Source organism: Lonchura striata, chromosome 11, assembly GCF_050655825.1.
Source record: "Lonchura striata isolate lonStrDom1 chromosome 11, ASM5065582v1, whole genome shotgun sequence".
Taxonomy (NCBI): Eukaryota; Metazoa; Chordata; class Aves; order Passeriformes; family Estrildidae; genus Lonchura; species Lonchura striata.
Genome location: NC_140713.1, coordinates 16831382 through 16842948, shown reverse-complemented (window position 1 = coordinate 16842948; position 11567 = coordinate 16831382). Strand labels below are relative to the sequence as shown.

The following is an 11567-nucleotide window of genomic DNA, read 5'->3' as shown; positions in this document are numbered from 1 at the left end:
GCTGAGCACAGCCACAGCACTTCCCATCCCTGTGGCTGTTTCTTTGTCTCTGCATTGCAAACAATCACCCTTATTCCTCTTACAGAGGCCAAGTGTCTGGAGAGTGCCCAGACCACGGCCACTTTAGGGAGCAAAGTTTTTCATTTACTTGTCATAAAAGCAGGTTTTTATCTACTCTGCTGTTTTCACAAATAGCTCTTTTAAAAACATAATATAAAAATTCCTTTTTGTAAGCATCTGTGCTTTTTTGGATGCATTTTTGATTTCAACTTGAAAGTTGTGCTTTACTGAACACAGTCTCATGAAGAGTGGGTTCTTGATGGGCCACCCTCAGACCCTGCACTCAGATGCTGCAGGCTGGGAAAGTCCTTTCCTTCATGGCTGGCAGCTGCCTGAGCCACAGTGGGTCCTGCTGACCAGCACAGCTGATCAGAAACCTCAGCCATAAATGTTTCTTAGCTTCAGCTTTCCCTGTGCCAGCCCAGGGTACCTCTGTTCTTTCCTTCTGCAGCAGCCCCAGGTTACTTACCATCCCTGCTCTGTAAGGAGGGGTTGATGGTCACAGAGGCAGAGACCAGCTCCTGTCTGCCTTTGCTCGGCTGGGGAGGAACTGCTCCCTGGACCACAGGGACTCACAGCAGTTATTTCCACTGTGATTCCTCACCCAGGTTCTGGGACCTGCCTCCCTTTTTGCTTGCTCCCATGGTATGAGAGGTTTTCATTGATGTGCAGTGCCCCTGTGCCTGCCGTGGCTTGGAGTCATGCAGGGAGCCTGGAGGTGGAGGAGTTTCTCCGTGGGTGCTTCTCCTTGGTGGTTGTCTCACGTGGACCTTGTTCCCTGGGCACTGATCCATGGCTGGTTTATTCTCTCACTGCCAGCAAAGATGCCCTTGGCCCATCCTGTGCTGAGTCACTGTTGGAGAAGCTTGGGGCAGTGATCTCTCTGACCCTCCTCAGTAGGTCAGCCCTGTGGTGTGTCCTTCCAGCTGCTGTAGGGCAGAGCCCTCCCTGTGTTCCTGCAGGCATCAAGCCATGCAGCTGGAAATTGAGCTTTGTGGTAGATAAAGAAGGGCTGATCTTGTGATTTTCAAAGTGTTTGAGATTTAAGAGATTCAGGGTAAAATACATCTCTGCTCCAGTTCATGGCAAAAGGAGTTTTCCTGGATTCAGCTGTCAGGTCAGCCAGCACCTTTCTGTGCAAAACTGCTGAAGATTTTATATTCCAGCTCCTTGTGAGAGCTCATTGGTAGTGAAGCACTTGAGATTAGAGTGCTGTGGCCTCAGAGGAGTCCCAGATATCCAACAGCACTGAAAGAAACACAGTGAGCTCCGCCAGGTGCCAGGGGTGGGACAAACCTCCCCTTCTGGCCATGCTGGCTGAAAAAGGCTCATCAAAGCAGTAACTGGAAACTGAACAAACACAGAGGCTTAGCTTGGTTTTCTAATCAGAGCTGTTCCCTTGCAGGTGAGACACCAACCTTGGCATGTCAGGAGAAACGTGTGACTTTGGGCAAAGCCCTGCTGGGCATCCACCCTCAGGGTGGAGCAGGTGATCACCAAATGTGGCCAGAACTTCAGTAACCCCTGCTCTTACTACTGCAGCTAAGCGTTCAATTAAAGTCTCTGAGGCAGTTTTCATCAAAAGTATATATTTATTTCTAAAAAAGAATGGGGAAAAATATATACCAAAGAACTTTTTCTGTAAGACAATTCCTTGGAGGCTGAATGTCCTAGACCCCAGTATGCCTGGCATTGCAGTCCACAGCTGTAGATGGCTGAACCAGATCTGATGCTGAATATCATGGGAATCTGGAATTAATGGTCAGCAAGGGATTTTTTCCTTGCTAACCACTGAAAACTAAGAGACATTAACCACACATCTCAAACAGGTTTCTATTAGAGATGTACAATCAGCTCCCTTCAGTGGGTTTAAAATTCAATCCAGAGAATAAAAAAATACACATTTATTGACTCTAGGCCTTAAATTGCTTTACTGCTTGAGTTCATCTCCATAAAAAAGACACATGGCCAGAGCCCTGTCCAGTGTAAAGCACCAGTGTCATGCACACACTCCAATATGTGGGTCAGACTCAGAAACCCTCTTGATTCCTCTTCTTCTACCTCCTTGGTTTAAGGACAACAGATACCAGAGGTTCACCAGAATTTTCAGTTTAACTAAATCATCAATTAAGGTGAATTTGAGCTCCTCATTCTGCCCATGTTCACTCCTGGTTTCAGAGTCTGTGAGCAGCTGTCAGGGTATGGTCCCTTGGGAACAGCAGAGGGAAGACAGTGACCCAGACAGCAGGACAGCTCCTCACTGCTGAACCTGCCTTTGAAACTAATGGCAAAATAAACAGATCTTTTCCTTTGAGACAATCTTGTAACAGGCTATCCTGTCAGGTTTGCTTCTATCAGATATCTCATGTCAAAGTATAGCTGGTGAGCATTTTAATTTCACTCTCCTCTTTGTTATCATCTGTTTGAACACTGTAGGTCAGCTATGCCAAAACAAATCATTCAAATTCTCCTTTGGATGGATCTTTTATTCATTCTGGCAGACTGAATGGAGACTCCTTCAAATCAGAAATATGGTTAAAACTACAAAAACAATCTGTACCAGAAAAAAAAAGCCCTCTTGGATGTCTTCCTGTAAGCACATTTTGGTCTGATTTCTGCTGTTGGTTTTATGGTTTTTCTTTTTCAGATTTTATATCCAGCTGGTTAGCACCTTGATTTGCTTTTAAGATTGATTCTGAAACACTACCATCACCCCTGATTTTTTCTTTTTCACAGATATATCTCAGTATATAGAGAAGAGCAGTTACTGGGATAAGGCAAATTTCTCCAGCAGCAGCACTGTCCATGGCTTATGTAGAGGTATAAAACAGCCACTGCTATGTCCTAAACCATGCCATGTGCTCGAGACAATTTCACCATGGAGTATCACTGAAAAACCCTTTTCCTTCAAGTCTCTGCAATGAAGGCACCTGTGAATGCTGTTGGAGATTATGACATTCCAGAAATGTTGCCAGGGGCTCCAGCACTTAATGGCACTTCTGACAGGGAATTCTAACAGGTAATATGTGAGTAAGAGGAAATACACATGCCAGTTACTGGCAGAAAGAAAACGTTTATATTCAGAAGAAAGCTTTCATGGTTAGTCTTCTGTAAAAGAGTAAGAGCAGTAAAAAAGTTTTCTGGACTTGAAGTAGATGCTGAATAATGAGACTTTAGCATTTTGAGATGCTACAAAAAACAGTAATTCTCACTACTCAGTGGCTGCCTTATAACTATATGTGCAAGTTGTGAACATATGGTTGGTCTGAGAGCTTAGACAAATTAATTGCAAATGGGACAGCAGGCTATGCATATGACCTTGTTTTCCTAAAAAAGTAAATTCTGCAAAATGAAGACCAAACTCTCTTGCTCTTAAAGTAATTTTCAAATTTCTGATTTTTTAGTTTTTTAAAATATGATTTGTCAGGTGGGTTTCTGGCAAAGAGAGTTCCCCAGCTCGGATTTGGAAGGAAAGCTATATACTTTGAGGTATGGTTCCACAGTAGCCTAAATTAGCTAAGATCAGCACCACTGTGTCAGTCCCAAAAGGTAAACTGTCAGAGAGGTAATAGCTTCATTTTGGGAAGAGCATTGGTACTACTGGAAGGGAGAATGTAGGATGTGGAGCAGGAATGGAGGAGATAAAACTGCAATGGCACTGATATAGAATGGCTTAGTAAAAGGTGATGGAGCCACAGTCTTTGCAGAGATGGTGCCTGCATGAAGTCCTGCTTCCTTGGAAGCAAGGGGCAAGATGGAAACAGATTCACTCACACATGAAACAAGAACTGAAAGCAGGAGTCAGTCCTAGGGTTTGGGAGATTTCTCTTGTAAACCATTTTTACCCTAAAAATCAGTGCAGATAAATCCAGGCATGGTTTCAGCTGATGTTTGATTGTCACACAGTGACATCAGTGTCAGGGAAAGGCTCTCTGTAGGTCCTGGCACCTGTGGGACACAGCAGGGTGAGCTGTTCCCTCCAGCCTGAGGGTGGTTAGGAAGTGAGTGAAGGCAGGAGCAGCCAGCTGAGTCTGGTGATTGCTCAGCTCTGTGGTCTGAGGATGGCATTTGATGCTGCAGTGCCCTGAGGGCAGCAGTTCCAAACCATGCTCCACAGGTAACTTGCTGATGAGGAGACTCTTCCAGCATTGTTTTGTTTTCTATAGCTGCAGGCTCCCTTAGGCTGGCAGGCAAGAGCTAATCAACATATTACTGTCTACCACAGATGAGAAAAATGTTGACAATCATTGCCTGAATTTGAGTTTGTCCATATTGTTTCTTCAGTGTCTGCCATTTGTTGTACAGCAGCAATCTTTTGCCCTGTGGAAGACTGTGGCTGTCCCAGGTAGTGGGAAAGCCTTCAGGTGGTGAGAGGTGGGAAGGAGCTATGACAGAGCAGGGCAGAACAGATACTCTTGCCATGGATGTTCTTTGTTCTTCAAAGAAAGAAGGAAAATAATGTAAAATTGACTTTTCTTTACTTTCTCCTTTTTCTTTAATTGATGTCATGGCTAAGAGCAAAAATGTCTTCCATGTAGAAATATATTGCAGCTCTCCAGGTGATGGCCCTGGACACAGCCTGAGAAGCAGTGGCAGTTTCTGCTTCTATGAGAAGCATTGCTTGCTTTTCTCCTCTCCCTCATTCTCCCCTAGGGCTCTCTGTCTGGCTGCTTCCCTGTCACAGTCCTGAAGGAAGTCAGGGTGAAAGCCTCTCACCAGTTCACAGGAAGGTAGTGCTATATTTCTGGAAACACAATGAAATAAGGAAAGTCAGAGGTCCATGCTGGCTTCTGCAAACACAGAACCTCTCCCCTGAGCATTTCCACCTAGATGGAAATCTGTGGTGATATTCAAGACTTTACATTCCCAGACACTGGCAGCAGTTTCATACAGTAGCTAAAGCAGGAAAGCCCTTAGCAGTGGCACTGTCCTTTGGGCTCTAGGAGCAGTCCTCAGTGGAATGGAGGCCCAAGAGCTCCTCAGCCAAGCTGACGAGCCCGTTTTCCTCCAGGGCTGCGATCAGCCGTGCTATGGTGGCCTTCTTGCCCTCGGACTGGATGAACCTGAGGAGCATCTGGTAGGCTTGTTCATAGAGTCCCTCTCGGTCGTACTCCAGTGCCAGGTTGTCAATGACAGGGTCACGCAGGGCCCGGCAGGATTTCTGCAGAGAGCGACCCACCTGCTTCCACTTCTTGGACACGGACTTGGCAAACTTCTGGTGGTCGTCGGGTGTGATTGTTCTGTTGTCTGAAAGGGGCAGAGGCCAAGTAAGACACAGAAGTTTCCTGGCTGGCGTGATGCAGCTTGGGCCAGTTCAAGGTTTGGTCAGTATTCTGTGGAGCAGGGAGTCTGAGCTCCCTGCCTTGCCCAGCTGTTCCCTTACAGAAATCCTCCCACAACAACAAAGCATCTGGGCTTGCCCCTACCCTGCAAGCTTGGCAAGGCCTATTTTCTTTTTTTCTCCCTCAGAACTGTCCTGTGGTTTGCCAGAGTTGGTTTTTTTGTTTTTTGGTTTTTTTTTTTTTTTTTTGGGATGGACACCCTCTTCATTTGTTTTAGCCTTTCAAAGGCCTTTCTGACAAAATCCCCTGTTCCCTATCTAAACATCCTCAAAACACTGAAATGCTGACAGGAGCCCTCTCCTCAGCTGTTAAGCACTGGAGACTATACACAACTTAAGCAAGCTCAGAAATGATCGCTTATCTCAAGCTGATATTGCTGTTGAGACTCTCTGAAAACCCTCTGTAGGGACAGACCCCCAAAGCCAGCTGGTGAATTGAGGGAGCCTGGACAAATCAGTCCTGTCTGAAAGCAGGGCTGAGGGTGTCCATGGTAACTCCCCCAGCCTGATCCAACCTACACTATTAACTCACCTCAACCAAGTGACATAGAAGAAGAGAAAAATACTCTACAGTCTTCCTTCCACTATTCATTTTAAAATGTGAGGACCGTGGAAGGGACAGAAACTCTGAAATATGTGGTTCTGTGCCACCCCTGAAAAGAAAACAGGTTGATGACTGATCTGAAGCATCATGGCAATATCTTAGGACTACTGTAATTTCTTTCTTATGGGATGCTGGGAAGTGCTTGGTTTCTCTGAGGTAGACCCCAATATGTAGTCATGATAATTCTCCCTCCTGGGCTGTGAGTCAGACCAAGGCCTCTGTTGGTCAGCTCTAGCTACTCACCAAACTGCTGTCCCTGAAAGATGAAGGTGAGTTGTATGGGAAGGGAGCTGCCTTGAGGAGGATAAGGCTGAGATGGGGACTGCAGAGACGAGCAGTCTTTTGCAGCCATATTGTTGTTGGTGCTCTGGTGAAGCACCAGGCTCTTGAGGCTTTCCTCCAGCTCCATGATCTCCTCATCTGGCAGGCGGTCAGGCTGTAACACAAACAGCATCAGTGACTCTGCAGGGACACCAGCCTGCAAAGCTGTGCTTGCTGATGCCTAATATTCCTATTGATAGTGAATGCTTGTTTCTCAGAACCATTTAGAGGAACCAGAGCTAAAGTTCCAGATGGAAAAAAAAAGAGGAGGGGAACAAGTCAGTGAGTTTAATCATATCAAGTGCCTTGTCGTGAGATGACAAGATCTCACTGTTCTTGCAAGCAGGATTAGAGTGCCAGTACCAAAGTGTGCAATGAACCAGAAGTCAGATGAGAGAGACTTTGCCTTCAGAAGGGCAGCCTACTCTTGCTGCCAGTAGATGCTGTGTGTCCTCTGACACAAGTTTTTGTGATGTGCAGTGTTTGCACTCACTTCCACTGCTCATTTCCAGGTGCAGTTACCTTTGCCACTCTGGGAGGAGGTGGTGTGTGAGGCAGGGGAGGGAGGTGCAGAGCAGTGATGGTTCCAGCCAGGGCTGCTCCTCTCTGCCTGCCTCACAGCTGTACTGAGGACACTTGTGTGTAAGCTGCACTGTCTAGAACTCCTTGTCTTAGTGGGGATAACAACCATGCTAGCTGTTATACACAGAAGGCACAGAGAGTTAGCAGGCTCTTTGCAGGCTGCTTTAGGTAACTCTATTGCCCTTTTTTCTGAGGAAGGGCAGAGCTATTTCTCCACATTAGAGTTAAGATCTAAAGGACTGAATGCTCCATCAGAACAAGACTTGCACCCACCTCTGCAAGCCCAGTGCCACCCCTCCTCATTGTTGTCCAGCCTCTCTCCCTCTCTCACTCACCTTTTCTCTGTAGATGCACTCCAGGCAACGATCCTCATCCTTCAGCATCTTGTCAAGGTGCTCACTGCCAGCCTTCAGCTCCACTTCCAGAGGCACCATGGTTGTGGCCAAGCAGAGCTGGAGGTGACTCTGGAGGGACTTCTGGAGTGCTCCTTCGCGGTAGCTCTGCAGGAAGCGGCGGCAGTTCTCCTCCTTGCAGAACCTGAGCTGGACTATCAGGTGTGGGTGGCTGCAGTGCACCTTGAGCATGTCCACACCATTCACGCTGCCAGTGGAGTCTGGCAGGGAGAAGGGAGCACAGTCACAATCCAGGCATGAGCCAGCCCACACAGACCCCACCCATCCACAGCAAGCCTGCAATAGAGGAGCTTTTGCAATCTCTTTGTGATAAAGTCCTCTGGGATGGAAAAATGTGTTAAACCAAGAGGGAAAGATTAAGTTCATGCTGCCCTGCCTCCACTGATCTCCATGAGTATGGTGTCCAACATAAGATGTATGGAACTACATCCCAGGTAATTATATCAATACTGCCCTAATAAGGGCAAGTTTTAAATTTGAGGTTCCATCTCCAGGACGGAGATAGTTATGATAAACTGGTAGCATACAAAAGTTTTATAGATGAAAGCTCAGTTCACCTCAGTGCTCAGTCAGCCTTCAGTCTTTGTGACTGGAGTTTTATGCAGTGATGGAGGTCCTGGAAAGAAACTCAGTGTTTCCTCTCCACCTGTGCCTAGAGGTAACTTTTGTTTTTCTGAGCCTTTAACATGTTTCACAAACAGCAAATGACAGATCCTGCCACAGGGGTTAAGCTGCTTGAGGTTGGGCCTTGACTTGTTATTTTGCACAGAAAATTAATTAATGGTAAAATCTAAACAAGGAGAAGCCAGGGATGTACCCTGTAACATTAGTGCAGGAGGAGCACAAGCGATGTGGAAACAGAAAATGCCAGGACTTAATTCTTCCTTCTCCCAGCAGAATTTAATTTTTATTAGCTGTGCTTATTATCCTTATCTCCACAGGATTTTACATGCTGCTGATGAGTTCTAAGTATGTGTTTTTCTCTTTTTTTTGCAGCAGAGGCCTTTGTGAGGCTGCTGTACTACTTCCAGACCTGACTGCACCTCATGGGCTGTCACTGAGAGCTGTATGGAGACACCAGCTCACACTGGCCCTACATCAGGTAAATACCTAAACTACGTGTCATGGCATGGAGGACAATCTTAAGACAAGGCAGACTTGTGTGCTCCACATTAAGCAGGGTAAGTAACCTTGTATTTAAAAGTATAGTATCTAACAGTGGCTTTACATGTTTACTAAGTCCTGTTTGCATCTGGTCTAGTTTGGACCACATGTGTAACTGACACATGGGTTTAGGCACCTAGAAAAGATATTTAAATTCACTGTGGATGATTTTTTATCATTTCCTTCATGCTTTGCTTTTTATGAGTGCTTATTAAACAAAACTTCCATAATAGGGCAAGAGGGCTGTGGAGGGAAAGCTGCACAGACATGGAAACCCTTATGAAGAGTGTACAAGACAGCTGTAAAGCAGCCTCAAAAGATGGGACTTTGCAGGCACTTCTGCATGAAACCTCGGGCAGCTTAAGATTTCATGTCCTTTTCAGGTCTGAATAAGCATGATAGGATTTCAGTTTTGTGAGCTGTCCTTTAAATGTGTGAGTAGATTCACATTTCAGTGCCACAGAGCAGCAATAAATCAAGCCTAACTGGACAACTGTATCAGGCTGCCTGCTTCCTGTTTCCTGTATTTGGAATGAGCTGCAAAATGAGCAGGCCTGTATTGGATAAACTGACTTGGCATGGTTTCCAGAAGAAACTGCAGAATAGTTAGACAAGCCCAATTAAACAATAGAGTCTCAGCTGTGTAACTGTGTAACCACTGCGAGTCTTCCTAGGTAAGTGTGATAAACTCTTCAAATTACTATCACCCTGCAGTGTGCTTGGTCAAGGGTGGATAGAGAAATATATGGTTTTATGGCTATTTGCATATCAAGTAATTCTTTTATGTAAATAGGGTTACATACACCTCAAGCTAATGTGTGTCTGCTTATATCAGAATCTGAATTTGAATTATATCAGAATTTGAATAGAAATTAATTTATACTGGCTATTACTTGATTTAGAAAACAGCTTCTCAAAGCAGAAATCATGTTTCTGTGGTGGTATAAAGACAGCAATTAAATCTTCTTTCACAGCAATTGCAATCTTTTCCCCTGTTACATAAATGGGTTTAAACAAACATTCATAAAGTTTGATAATTCACAGGATGGTTCAAGTTGGAAGGAAGCCCAGGAAGTGTCCAGCCCAAACTCCTATGCAAAGCAGGGTGAGCTCTGAGGTCAGAACCAGTTGCTCAGGGCTTTATCCAGTCTGTCTGAAAGCCCTTGAGGATGGAGAGTACACAGTCACTCTGGGCAACTGCCTGACTGTCTTAATGGGGGAAACATTTGTTCTTTTGTCAGGTGTCTACCTCTCATTTCAATTTGTGCCTCTTGCCTCTCATTCCCCATGCACCACTATGAACAGTGTGGCTCCATCTCTCCCTCCCATAGGTATCAGCAAGCTGTTGGTAGGTCCCCTGAAACCTTCTCTTCCTCAGGCTCAACAGGTCCAACTCCCTCAGCTTCTCCTCATAGGAAAAGTACTCCAGCCCCCAGCCATCTTGGTGAACCTGTGCTGAGCTTGCTCCACCTCATTGCCTTTCCTAAACAGAGTGAGCATGAGCTTTCCTTACCCGTGAGGGTGAGATTAAAGAAAGGCATGGCACTGCACACCAAGATACCAGAGGATGGGTACCTGCTAACGCCAGCTTCAGGGCCTTGAACACACAAGGCTTCTTCTGGGAGCTCTCGTAGAGGGATGGCAGAGCGATGGTCTTGCAGGTAGACTGAAGGAAGAGGTAAGCACTGCCAGTCCAAGGAGGGGAGCTGCCTGCCATCTTCAGCACCCTGCAAAATCACACAGGCAAGCTCAGAGGCCATAAGGGAAATGTCCTGATGCCAGGAGAATGTTATAGCACAGGCACAACAGCTTATGGGGATATTCTCTTACTTCTTGGAGCAGTGCTGATGTTGCTGAAGCAAGTGTAGCCTTTGAGGGGTTTACTGTTATTCTGTAAAGCACACCACAGTGGGACACCATATCCCAAAAAGAGCAGCTCGCAAAGCTTTGCTTTCATTTTCCACTGCAGTCCATTCATTTCGAAGTCCAAAGGTACTCTGAAGCAGAGTTTCAGTCTGTGTGCCTCTGACTAGCCAAGCTGGCAAAATGTGAAATGATTGAAGCACTCCAGGGACCACCCAGCAGTCCTGGCTGTGGCATGCTCCCATGGACTGAAGCTCTATTGCAACCAGAGACGTTTTCCTTAAGGTCCTGGTGGCTTGGTTGTTCACAGGGCCCAGAGCTCTTGTAACAGGACACTCTACACAGGCAGGACAAGGGTAATAGGTTTAAACTAAAAGAGGGTAGATTTAGATTAGATATCAAGAAATTTTTTATAGTGAGGGTAGCAAGGTACAGGCATAGAGAGGTGGTGGATGCCCCATCTCTGAAAATATTCAAGGCCCGGTGGGATTGGGCTCTGAGAGACCAGACCTAGTTGAAGATGTTTCCGGTCACCGCAGAGGAGTCAAACTGGATGGCCTTGGAAAGGTCCCTTCCAGCCCAAACCATTCGGTGATTCTGTAGCTCGGGGTACCCCTCTGCTTTGTTAATGCCCTTTGCTCTTGTGCCTCTGCAGTGTTAACCCAGCGGGTCTCTTCCCGTCCAGCGAGCACTGCCCCGTCCCAGCCCCCGGCCAAACCGCTGCGGGTGCTTCCAAAACCAGCCCCGGACCGTAAGTCACGTTTGCCATCACGGTCATTGCCTTTTCGCTGACTTCGGCAGGCGTCAGGCCGCCGCTGCTCAACTCCCGTCACAGCCGGGCTGTGAGGGGGCTGTCCCAAAGGGAAAAGCGCCGGAGCAGCCGCCGGCTCCATCCCGCCGCGCTGTGCCGCCCGCGGGCCCGGCGCTGCCCGGCTGCCCGCTCGGTGCCCGGTGTGCCCCCAGCCCGGCACCGAGAGCCCGCAGCGGCCCCTCCAGCCCGGCCCCTCGCTGTCCCGGCGGGACCCCCGCCCCGGCCCGCCCCGGCCCGGCCCGGCGGCGTTACCTCCTCAGCGCCGGCCTCGGCCCCACACTTCCGCCCCGGCGCGGCGCCGCGGCGGGCGGGGAAACGGGAAGGCGAAAGTAAATCCCAACAGCCCTTGGAATGGCCGGCGGCGCTTCCCTCCGGTGCCTGCTGATTGTCCGGGCCCGCCCCGGGGGC

General features: G+C 47.4%; 1 protein-coding gene across 2 annotated transcripts; it reads right to left on the bottom strand.

The window, feature by feature from the left end:
- Nucleotides 1-1632: 1632 nt before the first annotated feature.
- TRADD (TNFRSF1A associated via death domain) lies at nucleotides 1633-11547 on the bottom strand. 2 transcript variants are annotated; one of them, XM_021535259.4, is made up of 5 exons: nucleotides 11412-11547; nucleotides 10061-10212; nucleotides 7244-7521; nucleotides 6249-6441; nucleotides 1633-5307 (listed from the first exon to the last, which is right to left on the bottom strand). In XM_021535259.4, the coding sequence occupies exons 2-5, from the start codon at nucleotides 10200-10202 to the stop codon at nucleotides 5000-5002; spliced, it is 921 nt and encodes a 306-aa protein (XP_021390934.4). In that variant the 5' UTR covers nucleotides 10203-10212; nucleotides 11412-11547; the 3' UTR covers nucleotides 1633-4999. The 2 variants fall into 2 exon arrangements, with proteins under 2 accessions (XP_021390934.4, XP_085445796.1); XM_085589670.1 differs by lacking the exon at nucleotides 11412-11547 and adding an exon at nucleotides 10316-11209.
- Between the last annotated feature and the right edge of the window lie 20 nt (nucleotides 11548-11567).